Below are 13,252 nucleotides of genomic sequence, written 5' to 3' on the forward strand. Positions count from 1 at the left end.
GGCATAAGTAAAAGGAGATACAATCTGCTAGCCAATTGGAAATTGTGCATTTGCCGATGGCTACCCCATCCTGTTTGGGTCAAAACAAACAAAAATCTGGGTGGACTGTATGAGCTTCAGTCCGCTCCAGATCGAAGACTAAGGCTTGCTTGCAATCACAAATATGCAGTACACTGTTGGGCAGACTGGATGGACCATTCAGGTCTTTATCTGCCATCATTTACTATGTTATATGTTACTCTCACCAGGATGAGCATGTGGTTTTGTGAAAAATGCTGGCAGAACTGACTGATTAAGATGAATTCCGACACTACATTAGGAAAGAGCTTAGGGTGCAAGCGGAGAACTATTCTATTGTGGTGAAACTTGGTGAAAGGTGGATCAGCTATTAGTGCCTGAAGCTCACTGACTCTATGAGCTGAAGTGACCGCCACCAGAAATACAACTTTCCAGGTCAAATACTTCAGATCACAGGAATCAAGCGGCTCAAAAGGAGCTTCCATCAGCTGGGTGAGGACAACGTTGAGATCCCATGACATGGTTGGAGGTTTGATAGGGGGCCTGAAGCAAACAACTAGAGGCTGCAAAGAGATGGGCTTACCTCCTACACTGTGATAAGCGCTAATTGCACTGAGATGATGAACCCTTACAGAGTTAGTTTTTCAGACAAGACTCAGAGATGTGCAGGAGGTATTCAAGTAGTTTTTGTGCAGAAGATCCAAGGCCTTGCCCTCACACCATACAGCAAACCTGCTCCATTTAAATGTGTAACACCTCTTAGTGGAGTCTGTCCTGGAAGCCAGCAAGATGCGGGAGACACTCTCCAGCAAATTCTATGGTTTCAAATTCTATGCTCCCAACATCCAAGCTGTGAGGGCCAGGGATTGGAGGCTGGGATGTAGAAGTGATCCCTCACGTTCTGAATGAAAAAAGTCCATGGATCTTTCAAAGATAACGCCAGAAGAAGAGGGAATCAGATCTGTCTCAGCCAGTAAGATACAACTAGGATAACATTTCTCTGGTTTTGCTTGAGTTTCAGCAAAGTCTTCTCTAAAAGCGGTATTGGAGGATAAATACTAATACAGAAGACTCTCTTCAAAATGTAGGAGAAAGGCATCCGATGCTAGTCTGCCATATGACCTGAGCCTGGAGCAGAAGTGGGGGATATTTCTGTTGAAATAAGCGGCAAAAAGATAAGGGGGGGGGGGGGGTGCCCCATTCTTGGAAGATCTTGCAGGCTACGCTCATATTGAGAGACCACTCGTGCGACTGCAAAACCCTGCTCAATCATTTCCAGCATCATCAATACATGAGCTACAGTTTCCACAACTAGGATTAAGCCCACACCACTTCCCTGTCAGTACACAGGTTCTCCATCACACCACCAGCTCTTGACCATGACACACTTCCTTCCACCCAAGAGTACAGGGTTCGAGCTTCTCTGCCTGGGATGCCGAAGCAAAGAATCGAACTCCTGGCCCTATTCAGGATGGATTCCACTACCAGAAAATGATGAGGCAACTGTGGCCTATGAAACCCAGGGGAACTCTGGATCCAATACATAGTGAATCTTCTTGGGGAGGACAAAGACTGAGAAGGGACTCCCAGGTCTTCAACTGAATGTCTCGCAAGATCTTGTGAAGTGGGACCATCACAGCCTCTCTAAGGGAGTTATAGTCCAGGACCTCGAACATCTTAGCCCTAGGCTCGTCCTCTATATCCAGATGAATAGGTATAGCAGCTGCCATCTCCCTGACAAAAGCAGGGAAGGGAGTCATGGGTCAGAAGGAATACCACAGGACTCCTCCTCTGAGAAGTACCATGGATCATCCTTAAGACGCCCATGAGCACTCCATATCGGTATCAGCAAAGAACTACTTATGGGAGGGCTGAGACTGAGCCTGCCTCGACAGAGAGGAACCAAGTCCTTGTCTAGGAGGAAGTTGAGGTGTAAGCTCCACCCTCGACTCTGGCAACGCTTCCTCCATCAACGTGGAAAGGGTGCCATTATGGGCGATGTAGACACCGGTACTGAACATGGCACCGGCTTCAGAAACCTCACTGAAAGCTGAAGGCCTTGCAGGGAAGCAGGCAGAGGCATGGCTGGTACAAGCATTCCAGATGCTGATGCACTCTGTTGGAGAAGTCCCACTAGACGTTCCTAGAGCATGGCCTGGATGCACTCAATGAGGGCTAACATCAGGAAAGGCTGTGGCATCGGAGCAGAGACAGCCTGCTAAACTGTCAGGGTCTGTGTGGGTGCCTGGTTCTGGCTGCATGGATACCCCAATGCCAGCACCTCCTTGATAGAAGGACAGCGCTCCTCCTGGTGCCGATGCTTCTTGGGGTCAGATCTCTCGGTGCCCCAGTGCTGCCAGCACCTTGCATCGAAGGGGATCAATGCTTGTGCTTCTTTGCCTTCGCCTGGTGCTGATGAGGACAATGTTGAATCCCCCCATGCCTCCTAGCACCGAGCTTGAAGCCACTGGGAACATTCAATGACATGGAAGGAAAAATAGCCATGGCCAAATCAAACAAATCGATGGTGACTTGAAAAAGGGGCATCGCACCAGAAAAAGACAGGGGAAAACTCCCGAGAGAAACTCAGTCCTAAGAGGGCCTATACAGCATGAAGAGACTCAAGGAAACCTAAAAGATGGGGAAAAACACAACTAAAACAATATAGGAAGAAAGAAAAATAAAACCCCAAAGGCAAAACCAAAATAAAGCTGGATAAAAATCCTACAGGGAAGGAACTGAAAAAAAAAGCTCAAAAAGTGACTCGTGCACCAGATGCTGTGAGGATCCACGGACAGAGCGTTCTCTCAAGGTGGATTAAGAAAGACTGCTGGTCCCACGCTCTTGTGGCAGGTGGGAAGGCACTCACACATGCGCAGTGGGGGTCGCAAGTGTGTGGTTCTTAAAGTTATATATGCTATAAAATTCTGAAGATCACCAAGTTGTCGTTCCACAGACACCAGATGCTCCCCATACCTCCCCAACTCTTCTCCATGTCCCCCAATTTCTCAGAAAAATTGTGCAACAGCTCTGATAACATTTTCTCCATCTTACCTATGGCTACCACTGCATCCTTCAAAGCTTCTCCCACAGTCCTGGTTAAAGAGTTCCTACCAAGGCCAGCTTCAGCAAACACTTCTCCTCTTCTGGTAGCCACTACACTCCTAGCACCAGGACAAGGTCCCGGCCAAAACGGAAGACATCTCAACTAAGGCTACCCTGCAAGACTGGCTCCATGATACCATCCAATGCTGCTCCAACCTCGAGTGGCGTTTTACTTTTGGGTCTTGACAGTGGCCGCAACCACCGGCATAAGCTCTTCAGCGTCTGTTGGCTGGAGGAGACAGAGGCACTATCCTTGGTGGAAAAGATATGTACCTTGCCTTTTGTTTCCCCATGGGGAACCATCCACCATCAAACACCTCTGAGCTCCTGGAGATCACACCATCACACGTGCTCCCAATGCTATTTTGGTCACTCCTCCTCACAGCGGCGTTATTATACTCTGCTGTATTTTCTATGCCTCTCCTTATAATCCTTAACACATTGGTTTTGTGAACACTGATGCACACTAAACTGAAGATTTCAAACACATTGTCCATAACATCTCCAAGATTCTTTTTCTGAGTGGTGACTCTTATGGAACCTAGAATTGAACGCCTATTAATTAGGGAAAAATGTATCTGTCATTTGAATATTCAAGTCTCTGATTCTCGCAAAGTTCCTCTACAAATATTAGCAATGTGCTCATGTTTTAGTAACTTTGAATAACCGTGTCATCTGCAAATTTGACCACCTCTCACTGCTCTCATTTAGGAATATGTTAAACACTGGTCCCAGCCCAGATTCCAGGGCATGCCACTGTTTCCATTAGGAAAGCTGATCATTAAGTCTACTCTCTCTTTCCTATCTTTTAAGCAGTTAGCCAATGCAAACCAGAGCACTGCTCCTAAGCCATGACTAATTTCTTCAGGATTCTCTCATGACGGACTTTGTCAAATGCTATCTGAAAATCCAAATATACTATAATCAACCAATGAAATGTTATCTACATGTTTATTAAATACTTAAAAATAAAAAACAGTTTGGCAGACTAGTAAGGCCAGATTTCTGTTTGCCAAATCCATCTCGACTCTGATCCATTAAGATCTGTCTATACATATGGCCAGTAATTTTCAGCTAGATATTTAGCCCACAGCAGTCAGCATTTAAGCCACTGACAGCTGCAGGCTGAACCTAACTTGAATATTCAATGCTGGGGCCACATCCAAGGACCAACATTGAATATCTGGGTCAGCCGCTGACCTGAAAGTTAAACTAAGTTGGCAAAGATAGAACTGCCTTTTCTGCAGTCCTATCTGCCCACTTAGCTATGCAGGCACTGGCAATGAATGCCGATTCCTCCCCAACTGCACCCATGAACCACCCCAGCACTAACCACACAGTGCTGCCATGGTCAGAGACAGTATCTGGAAACATCCTGCTGAGCAGGAATTAAGTAGGCGGGAGGAATTTTACACTACTTTTTACCTCACATAGAGCGCTCCTTTTCAAATGGTTTTTGGTTCAACTTTATATCTAACTTGCCAGTGTTCATGCTCTTTCCTCTTTTTTTTTCACTTGGATCTGTATTCCATTTTAATTGCTGCTTTTTCGGCATACTTATTAAACTATGCTGGCAATCATTAGTTCTTTCTTCTACCTTTTCTAATGTGTGAGACATTTTTTATTTGCATTTCCAAGATAGTATATTTAAAACATGCCCACCCCTCATGCAAACATGCAACCTTGGCAAATGCTCCATTTACTGTTTTTCTCTAAATTCATTTACAGATTTTGTCTCCCTTTTTAAGTTCAATGCTTGTGAATTATTTTTACTTAATGTCCTCTTTCCAGTGACTATGTTACATTTGATTGCTGTAAGATTTCTACTGCAAAGCAGCCTAAAGCCTAACCACCCTTACCCCTTTGAACGTTACCCCCTCCTCCCCCAAGATGTAGAGGTATGGGCAGGCCTTGGGAAGGCTTGCTGACATAAGTGGAGGAATGTCAATCTGAAATATATGTTTTACCCACATACTTTTCACTTGCTAATTATCTGGATTAAAAAAAACCACCACCACAAAACCCACTTCTCCCCCCCAAAGAACTACATGACGTGTTTCACTTTGTAAATTAACTTGCTGGACAGCAGGTGCAATATTAAGACTTTTTGAAGGTGTTAATAAACATATAGATAAGGGTAACTGACCAATGCAGTGTATCTGGATTTTCAAAAGGCATCTGACAAAGTCTTCTGAGAGAGGCTCCACATGACTCCCCCCCCCCCCCCACCCCCCGCAGACACCCAGTGGGCATTTGTTTCTTATGTTGCTGGATGCTGAACAATACAACAAATTGTGTTACTGTCTATAAATGGTTTTCCTCTTTTTTGTGTCATTGGTATTTCAAAGTCTATATTAATTTTCTATTTTCTATTCACTGGAAAATTATGCACTGGGGTTCCACTCTACCCTGGTACCAGTTCTGTTTAATTTGTTTCTTAAGTCCTTTACTTACCCTTATCCAGTCTATATTCTTCTAATAATGGTATTCATGTTTATTAGGTGCTTGATATACCACCTTTCAACTTAAATCAAAACGGTCTGTGTTGTTGATTCTACTAATATATTTATTTTATTAGGATTTATTTACTGCCTTTTGAAAGAATTCACTCAAGGAGGTGTACAGTAAGAATAATCAAACAAATAGACAATTACAGCAGTAAAAATACTCAAACAACAATGCAAAGTATGGCATAATATACTACTTACAATACAACATTTTAATAGACAGCGTATGGTATAAGCAAAGATGAAACATATAGATAGGTAAGAGTATTGAGCATGGTCCTCTCATTTCTTGCACCTCTTTTACAGCAGATTTATACCAGCTTGCCCCCCCCCCCCCCCCAGGGGTCTCTTACACCATTGAATACTTGCTTTATACAAATTGCCAGCTGGCTCCATAGCCATCATCTTAAACTCAATCCAGACAACTGTGAAGCCATATGGATTAGCGAACACCTATACTCTCCTCCTCTCTCTCCCATTGCAAATAGCCAAGTTATTCAGCTCAGTCCCTCACTGAAAAATTTGGGAGTTATTTTTGATTCTGCATGGCTGCTGTTAAATCTACCTTCTATGCTTTACGTCAAATCAATCTCAGATCTTTTCTTGGCTGGTAAGCTTTACTTGTTTTACTTTATGCAATGGTAACCAGTCGTTTGGACTATTTTAACATTCTTTATAATGGTAATCGGCAGTCTCTGCTTAAATGAATGGTTTGTGCAAAACACTGCTGTTTGGTCTTCTGTTTCATCTCTGTTTACCAGATCATATTACTCCTTTTCTTCAAAGAAAAAAAAGGTTGCTGATAACCTACAGAATCAAGTTTAAATTGTACTTCTATCACTTAAGGCAACGACACTATCTACTCTATGATGCTTTTTGATGTTCCTATTCTTCATAACCCTGCTCAGTTTCTTCAATCTCAGAATCAGCATCGTTTGTTCTTCCACCATCTACAGCCTGCCAAGAAATAAACTCATAACTTGGCAATTTACATCTTGGCCCCGTTGCTTTGGAATTCCCTTCCAAAGCATTTTCATACTGAAGACTCTGGGACTCGAGGAAGTTACATGGAAATACTTTTAAAACAAATAGGAGGAAATATTTCTCACACTCAACGAATAGTTAAGCTCTGGAACTCTTTGCTGGAGGATATGGTATGCACAAATTCCTGGATGAAAAGTCCACAGTTTGCTATTGAGACAGACATAGGAAGCAACTGCTTGCCCTGGGATTTGCAGTATGGGGTGTTGCCACAATTTGGGTTTCTCTCAGGTACTCGTGACCTAGCTTGGCCACTGGAAAACAGGATATCGGGCTAGATGGACCACTGGTCTGACCCATTATGGTTACTTATGTTCTTATATATAATTGACCAGTGGTAATCAGCGGTTTTTTTTGGCTGCTGCTGTCATTCCAGATATTTAATGTCAGTCCATGTCTGGGCACCAGCATTAAAAAGCTAGCCGCACAAACCCAGCTATCCCTTACCAGGTTAAGTGCGATATTCAGCACTTAACCACTCAAGCTAAAATGGACAAAGACAGGATTGTGTTTTGTGTGGTGCTATTTGTCTGGTTAACTTGGGTGGTTAAGTGCTGAATATCAGCAGTTAACTACATATGCTGACTCAGCCTCTGGACCACCCACAAAACCACTAAGTTTGGCAGTTAGTGCTGATATTCGGCAGCTCTATCTGGTTAAGTACCACTGAATATCAGCAGACAGCTCTGCACAAGCGATTTAACCAGGTAGGATCCTCTCCTGCCTGGTTAAATCACTCTGAATAGCAAAATCTCTATTCCTAAGTTCAAGCAACGATAATGCCCTACTATATCACCCTGGGTTTTAGGGATGAGTGCCTTCTAGTCTGAATTCAGCAGACATACCTCAGTAGCTCTCCCCTCCCCCTCTTTAGATATTATTAATTATTGTAAACTGCTCCGTTTTCTTAATGAAGGGCAGCATAGAAAATCCTGTACAAACACAGTCCCTCAGGAAATCTTTAAAAAAAAATCATGGAATAGGAGACAAAGAGGACTAAATAGTCAATTTTCCTAAGGGACAAAGGTAAATAGTGGAATGCCCTCCTCCCCAGGGATCATACTGGGACCAGTGTTTAATAACTGATCTAGGAAAGGGAGCAACAAGTGAAGTAATCAAATTTACAGATGAGAAAATTATTCACGATTGTTAAAACATGAGTAGACTTTGCAGAGTCACAGGAGGGTCTTGCAAGAGTGAGGGAGTAGGCATCCAAATGACCAATTTAATGTGACAAGTGATGCAAATAGGGAAAAATAATCCTAGCTTTAGATACACAATTGCTGGGTTCTTGATGGGGAAAAATAATTTGAATATAGTTCATTTGCTGTGTTGTGTAATGTCTTATGTATCTTATCATGTATATTTTCAGTGTACACCACCTAGAACTGTGGCTATTTGCAGTCTATAAATACAATACAGAAAGAAATACCATACACAGTTTATAAGAGAAATATTTTCCAACATACCTTCCTCTTAGTGTTACAGAAGATGACTGCTTGAGTGATTGTCAGTGTATCATAAAGATCACACAAGGTATCAAACTTCCACTCCTCCCTTTCCACAGCCACAAAGAACTGTTTAATCCCTTCCAGAGTCAACTCATCACTAGAGGAGAAACAGAACAGATGCAAAACTCATTGCGAGAACTCATGCAGTCATTTAACAGCAGAAGCTTCTGTCTAGACTAGATTTCTCTACTTTGTATCTAGAAAGCCAGAACTAGTGTTCTCTCCAGAAACCTTTGCCAGCTGGGTGGCATGAAGGAGTAGTGGGTGGGTGAAAGGGAGTACTGTGCACTATTATATAATTTTCTGTTAAGTTATCCAGGCAGTCAGTAAAATTAACCAGACGGGGCCCTCCATTCAAACTGTGCTGGGAAGAACATTACCAAAACCATGTAAAACATTTCAGTATTTATTTATTTGCATTTGTATCCCACATTTTCCCACCTATTTGCGGGCTCAGTGTGGCTTACAATACATTGTGAATGATGGAAATACAATTAGTTGCAATACGATTATGGATTACATTATGAAGCATTAATTCAGATTAATCAGTGAGAACTCTCAATCAGTATAACCCCTAATGAATAGGGCTACCCACTAATCAAAAGCTAAACCTAGGAAAGGAGAACTTGATGTAACATAACAGACTTTATAAATCCTGTCCCAGGCTGCTGCAGTCTTGTCTGTGTAACTGCTTTATGAAACAGAAGCACTTAGCAGCACTATACCCTATTATTGGCAGAAAATAAAACAGCTTAGCTATGACCAGCTTTCACATTAAAACTTCCACAACGCTCTTCAGCAAAAAATGGTAGATAAGTTGTCAGTTTATTAAAAAAAAAAAAAAAAACAGCATTCACTGTAAGCTGTGTTTGTTAAAAATGTAAGCTATTTTGTAAATAAAATGTAAAGCACATTTACGCTTAAAAATGCCAGGAGAGGCAAGTGCAACGGTACGTCCATACCATATAGACATTGTCCATCAAGTATAAATGTAAAAAGACATGGCAAAATAAAAGAAAAATATAGGATTGTAAGATGCATATCCTACCATTTACTATCTGTGAAAAGTTCCTATATGAGAAGACAAAGATCTGGAAATTGTTACCTCATCTGTATTTTACTAGGAGAAACAAAACTTACGAGCTGCTGTTTCTGGATGGTTAAGAGAAACATCAGCTGCGCAACTTTATTCCATCTGATAAAAGACAGCTGACATAACTTCTTTGTTAAGAGTGCACAGGGGTCACTGCGGCTGCCCAGGGTGCAAGTTGCTGTGGAAAGGCCAGGAGACTGCTCCTCACCGTTTCACCAGGATGCGGATGGGGTCCGTCATGAACTTGTTGGTCATCTCCAGGATCTCGTGAGGCAAGGTGGCACTGATAAGACACACCTGGGTAGCAGGAGGCAAATATCTGTACACATCATAAATCTGCTCCTTGAAACCTGCCAAGGAAATGCACATATTTCTAGTTCAAAAACTTTACTGAAATGTAAAAAGGGGATACACACACAAATCAGTAAAGCCTAAATGATCAACTAACAGTATCTTACTGCATTAGACACACACAGTTACAACATCTTAATCTCAGTAGAACAAAGCACCATTAAAAAAATATTAAAAAGGAAAAAGACCAGTGTGTTTTAAGAATCAAAAGAAGGAAAACTTTTCTTCAAACACATCAAGTAATCAATTATTGGTTGTCAAAATTTAAGGATTTAAAATGTTCTATTACACCTTTCTGTGGCAGCTAGTTCAAATTTGAGTCAAATATTAATGATACTGAGATCCCACCTTTTAAGTACTAAAGTAAAAATACAATTTCTTTAATTATGCACTTAAATTACGTCTCAAATAGCCTTCCAAAAAAAGTTGTATAGATTCACATTTATATATCACGTGTGGCATTTGAGAGCCATTAGGTCCTGCTCTATGAAGCTGCAGTAGTTCTCACATAGTTCTTTGAATCACAAAATACAGGGATTGAATTAAAATTGTTGACATGAGAACTTGCAGAGAATGAGTTCAGAACATGCAGGCAGATACTGCAGACAAACTGTAAATCGGTTTCCCACAACTTTTTCCAACCTATTCAAGGTGACCTAGAGGTTGTTAGTTAGTGAAGATTCAGGTCCAACCTGAAATATATTTTGGGTAAGTAGTTAAGATTTGGCTCATTGGCTTGTTTATGTGCTAGGATTCCACTATTAATTATAACATACTTCAAATAAAGAATTGTATATCTCTGAGATGGGAGTAAATTAAATCATATAGGAAGGTAGTCAAATGACAACAGAAGCATAGACAAGACAGGAGCATCAGGAAGGAGCTGGGGCTGAGCCGCAGCTGGTGCAGGTGCCCTCAATGACCTAGCAGTGTGCAGATGTAGCATCTCTGTCAGCTCCTCCCTGAGAATGGATCAGTACCACTCATCGAAGATAGGAATCGGCAAAGGCTGGGGACCTGGAACAGGGACAGCCTGCGAAAGTGTCAGTGCCAAACCAGAAGTGGGAACCTAAGTGCCTGGAGACTGGTGCTTTTCAGGTACCAACGATACCGATGTCCTGGCACCAGGCATCAAAGAGGACCAATGTTTGTGCTTCTTGGGCATCTCCCGACGATGAGCATCACAGTCTTTCGGTGCCTACCCTGGTGGTGTTCAGGGTGTGAGCACAGACTCTTACTGTTCATTCTGAATACTGTGAGGAGTCTGATTGGGACCGCTCATGGGACTCAGAAGAGGATCCTCATTACTTCTTGGAGGAGGAGTCTTATGGGGGTCCCTTCTGATCCCTCCACACGTCAAGAGAGATGTAAACTCTACCTGAGGTCTCTTTCACAGGTTTTGTGAAGGAGATGGCTTTGGCCATCCCATTTAAGTTGGAGACTGAGAAGGAACCCAGGGCAGAGATGTAGTCTGTCCTAGATTATGAGTCACCTCCCTAAGGGAAGGGGTCACGGTTCAGTTGCACTCTATCCTTAAAGATGCACTGACAAAGAACTGTGAATCTCCCCTCTCAGGTCAGGTCCCACCTAAGAAGGTGGTTATGCAATGTTGTATCCAAACAGCTCCCAAATTCAAGAGGGGTCAGTTGCCTCCCCACTGAGACACAAAGGTCACCGTTAAATTTCTGTGCATGCCATCCCCTTTGTGCATTGGTTGCCGATTGTGACCGGTAAGCTGCCAAATGCAACTATCATTAAGTTTTTTGATTTGCGCAAATCAAAAACCACATGCTTATCCTGGTGAAAACGTACTGCATACCTTAGACTACAGGCAAGATAATAAGGAGCCTTAGTTGGATTTGAACTTGGCTTCCCTACTTCTCAGTCTGCTGATCTAACCATTAAGCAACTCCTGAAAATGTGTTAGATTTCTAGATTTATATATTTCTGTGTATGTAATCAGAAGTGCCTATATGTCAAATAGTCATTATACCACAAATCAATTATATATTGGGTTTTTGTTGTCTTCTGTGCTGCGCAGTATGTTCTTATATGGGTAGACTATTATCTAACTTATGGGGGAGAATTCCATGCATAGCCTTTAAAAAAAACAAAAAACAAAACACATTAGAATGTCCAAAGATAAGGCCAGGGATTGGATTTCCAGAATTTTGGCACTGTCACACAGCTTTTATCCTTCTACAGGGGACTATTATTATTATTAGTATTTGTATAGTGCTACCAGACGCACGCAGCGCTGAACACCTGATACAAAGAGACAGTCCCTGCTCAAAAGAGCTTACAATCTAAATAATACAGACAGACAAGACAGTTACAGGTGAGGGAAGCAATACAGTGGTGGAAATAAGTATTTGATCCCTTGCTGATTTTGTAAGTTTGCCCACTGACAAAGACATGAGCAGCCCATAATTGAAGGGTAGGTTATTGGTAACAGTGAGAGATAGCACATCACAAATTAAATCCGGAAAATCACATTGTGGAAAGTATATGAATTTATTTGCATTCTGCAGAGGGAAATAAGTATTTAATCCCTCTGGCAAACAAGACCTAATACTTGGTGGCAAAACCCTTGTTGGCAAGCACAGCGGTCAGACGTCTTCTGTAGTTGATGATGAGGTTTGCACACATGTCAGGAGGAATTTTGGTCCACTCCTCTTTGCAGATCATCTCTAAATCATTAAGAGTTCTGGGCTGTCGCTTGGCAACTCGCAGCTTCAGCTCCCTCCATAAGTTTTCAATGGGATTAAGGTCTGGTGACTGGCTAGGCCACTCCATGACCCTAATGTGCTTCTTCCTGAGCCACTCCTTTGTTGTCTTGGCTGTATGTTTTGGGTCATTGTCGTGCTGGAAGACCCAGCCACGACCCATTTTTAAGGCCCTGGCGGAGGGAAGGAGGTTGTCACTCAGAATTGTACGGTACATGGCCCCATCCATTCTCCCATTGATGCGGTGAAGTAGTCCTGTGCCCTTAGCAGAGAAACACCCCCAAAACATAACATTTCCACCTCCATGCTTGACAGTGGGGACGGTGTTCTTTGGGTCATAGGCAGCATTTCTCTTCCTCCAAACACGGCGAGTTGAGTTCATGCCAAAGAGCTCAATTTTTGTCTCATCTGACCACAGCACCTTCTCCCAATCACTCTCGGCATCATCCAGGTGTTCACTGGCAAACTTCAGACGGGCCGTCACATGTGCCTTCCGGAGCAGGGGGACATTGCGGGCACTGCAGGATTGCAATCCGTTATGTCGTAATGTGTTACCAATGGTTTTCCTGGTGACAGTGGTCCCAGCTGCCTTGAGATCATTGACAAGTTCCCCCCTTGTAGTTGTAGGCTGATTTCTAACCTTCCTCATGATCAAGGATACCCCACGAGGTGAGATTTTGCGTGGAGCCCCAGATCTTTGTCGATTGACAGTCATTTTGTACTTCTTCCATTTTCTTACTATGGCACCAACAGTTGTCTCCTTCTCGCCCAGCGTCTTACTGATGGTTTTGTAGCCCATTCCAGCCTTGTGCAGGTGTATGATCTTGTCCCTGACATCCTTAGACAGCTCCTTGCTCTTGGCCATTTTGTAGAGGTTAGAGTCTGACTGATTCACTGAGT

The 13,252-nt window shown here is 42.7% G+C and overlaps 1 protein-coding gene across 1 annotated transcript in view; it reads right to left on the reverse strand.

The window, feature by feature from the left end:
* EIF4A3 (eukaryotic translation initiation factor 4A3) overlaps positions 1-13,252 on the reverse strand; it is a 75,685-nt gene that overhangs the window by 19,768 nt on the left and 42,665 nt on the right. Inside the window, exons 7-8 of the mRNA XM_030196283.1 lie at positions 9,484-9,625; positions 8,141-8,279 (exon numbers count right to left, since the gene is read on the reverse strand). Of these exons, the coding sequence (XP_030052143.1) occupies positions 8,141-8,279; positions 9,484-9,625 (281 nt within the window). The remainder of the gene's footprint in view (positions 1-8,140; positions 8,280-9,483; positions 9,626-13,252) is intronic.

This window comes from Microcaecilia unicolor, chromosome 3 (genome assembly GCF_901765095.1).
Source record: "Microcaecilia unicolor chromosome 3, aMicUni1.1, whole genome shotgun sequence".
Classification (NCBI taxonomy): Eukaryota; Metazoa; Chordata; class Amphibia; order Gymnophiona; family Siphonopidae; genus Microcaecilia; species Microcaecilia unicolor.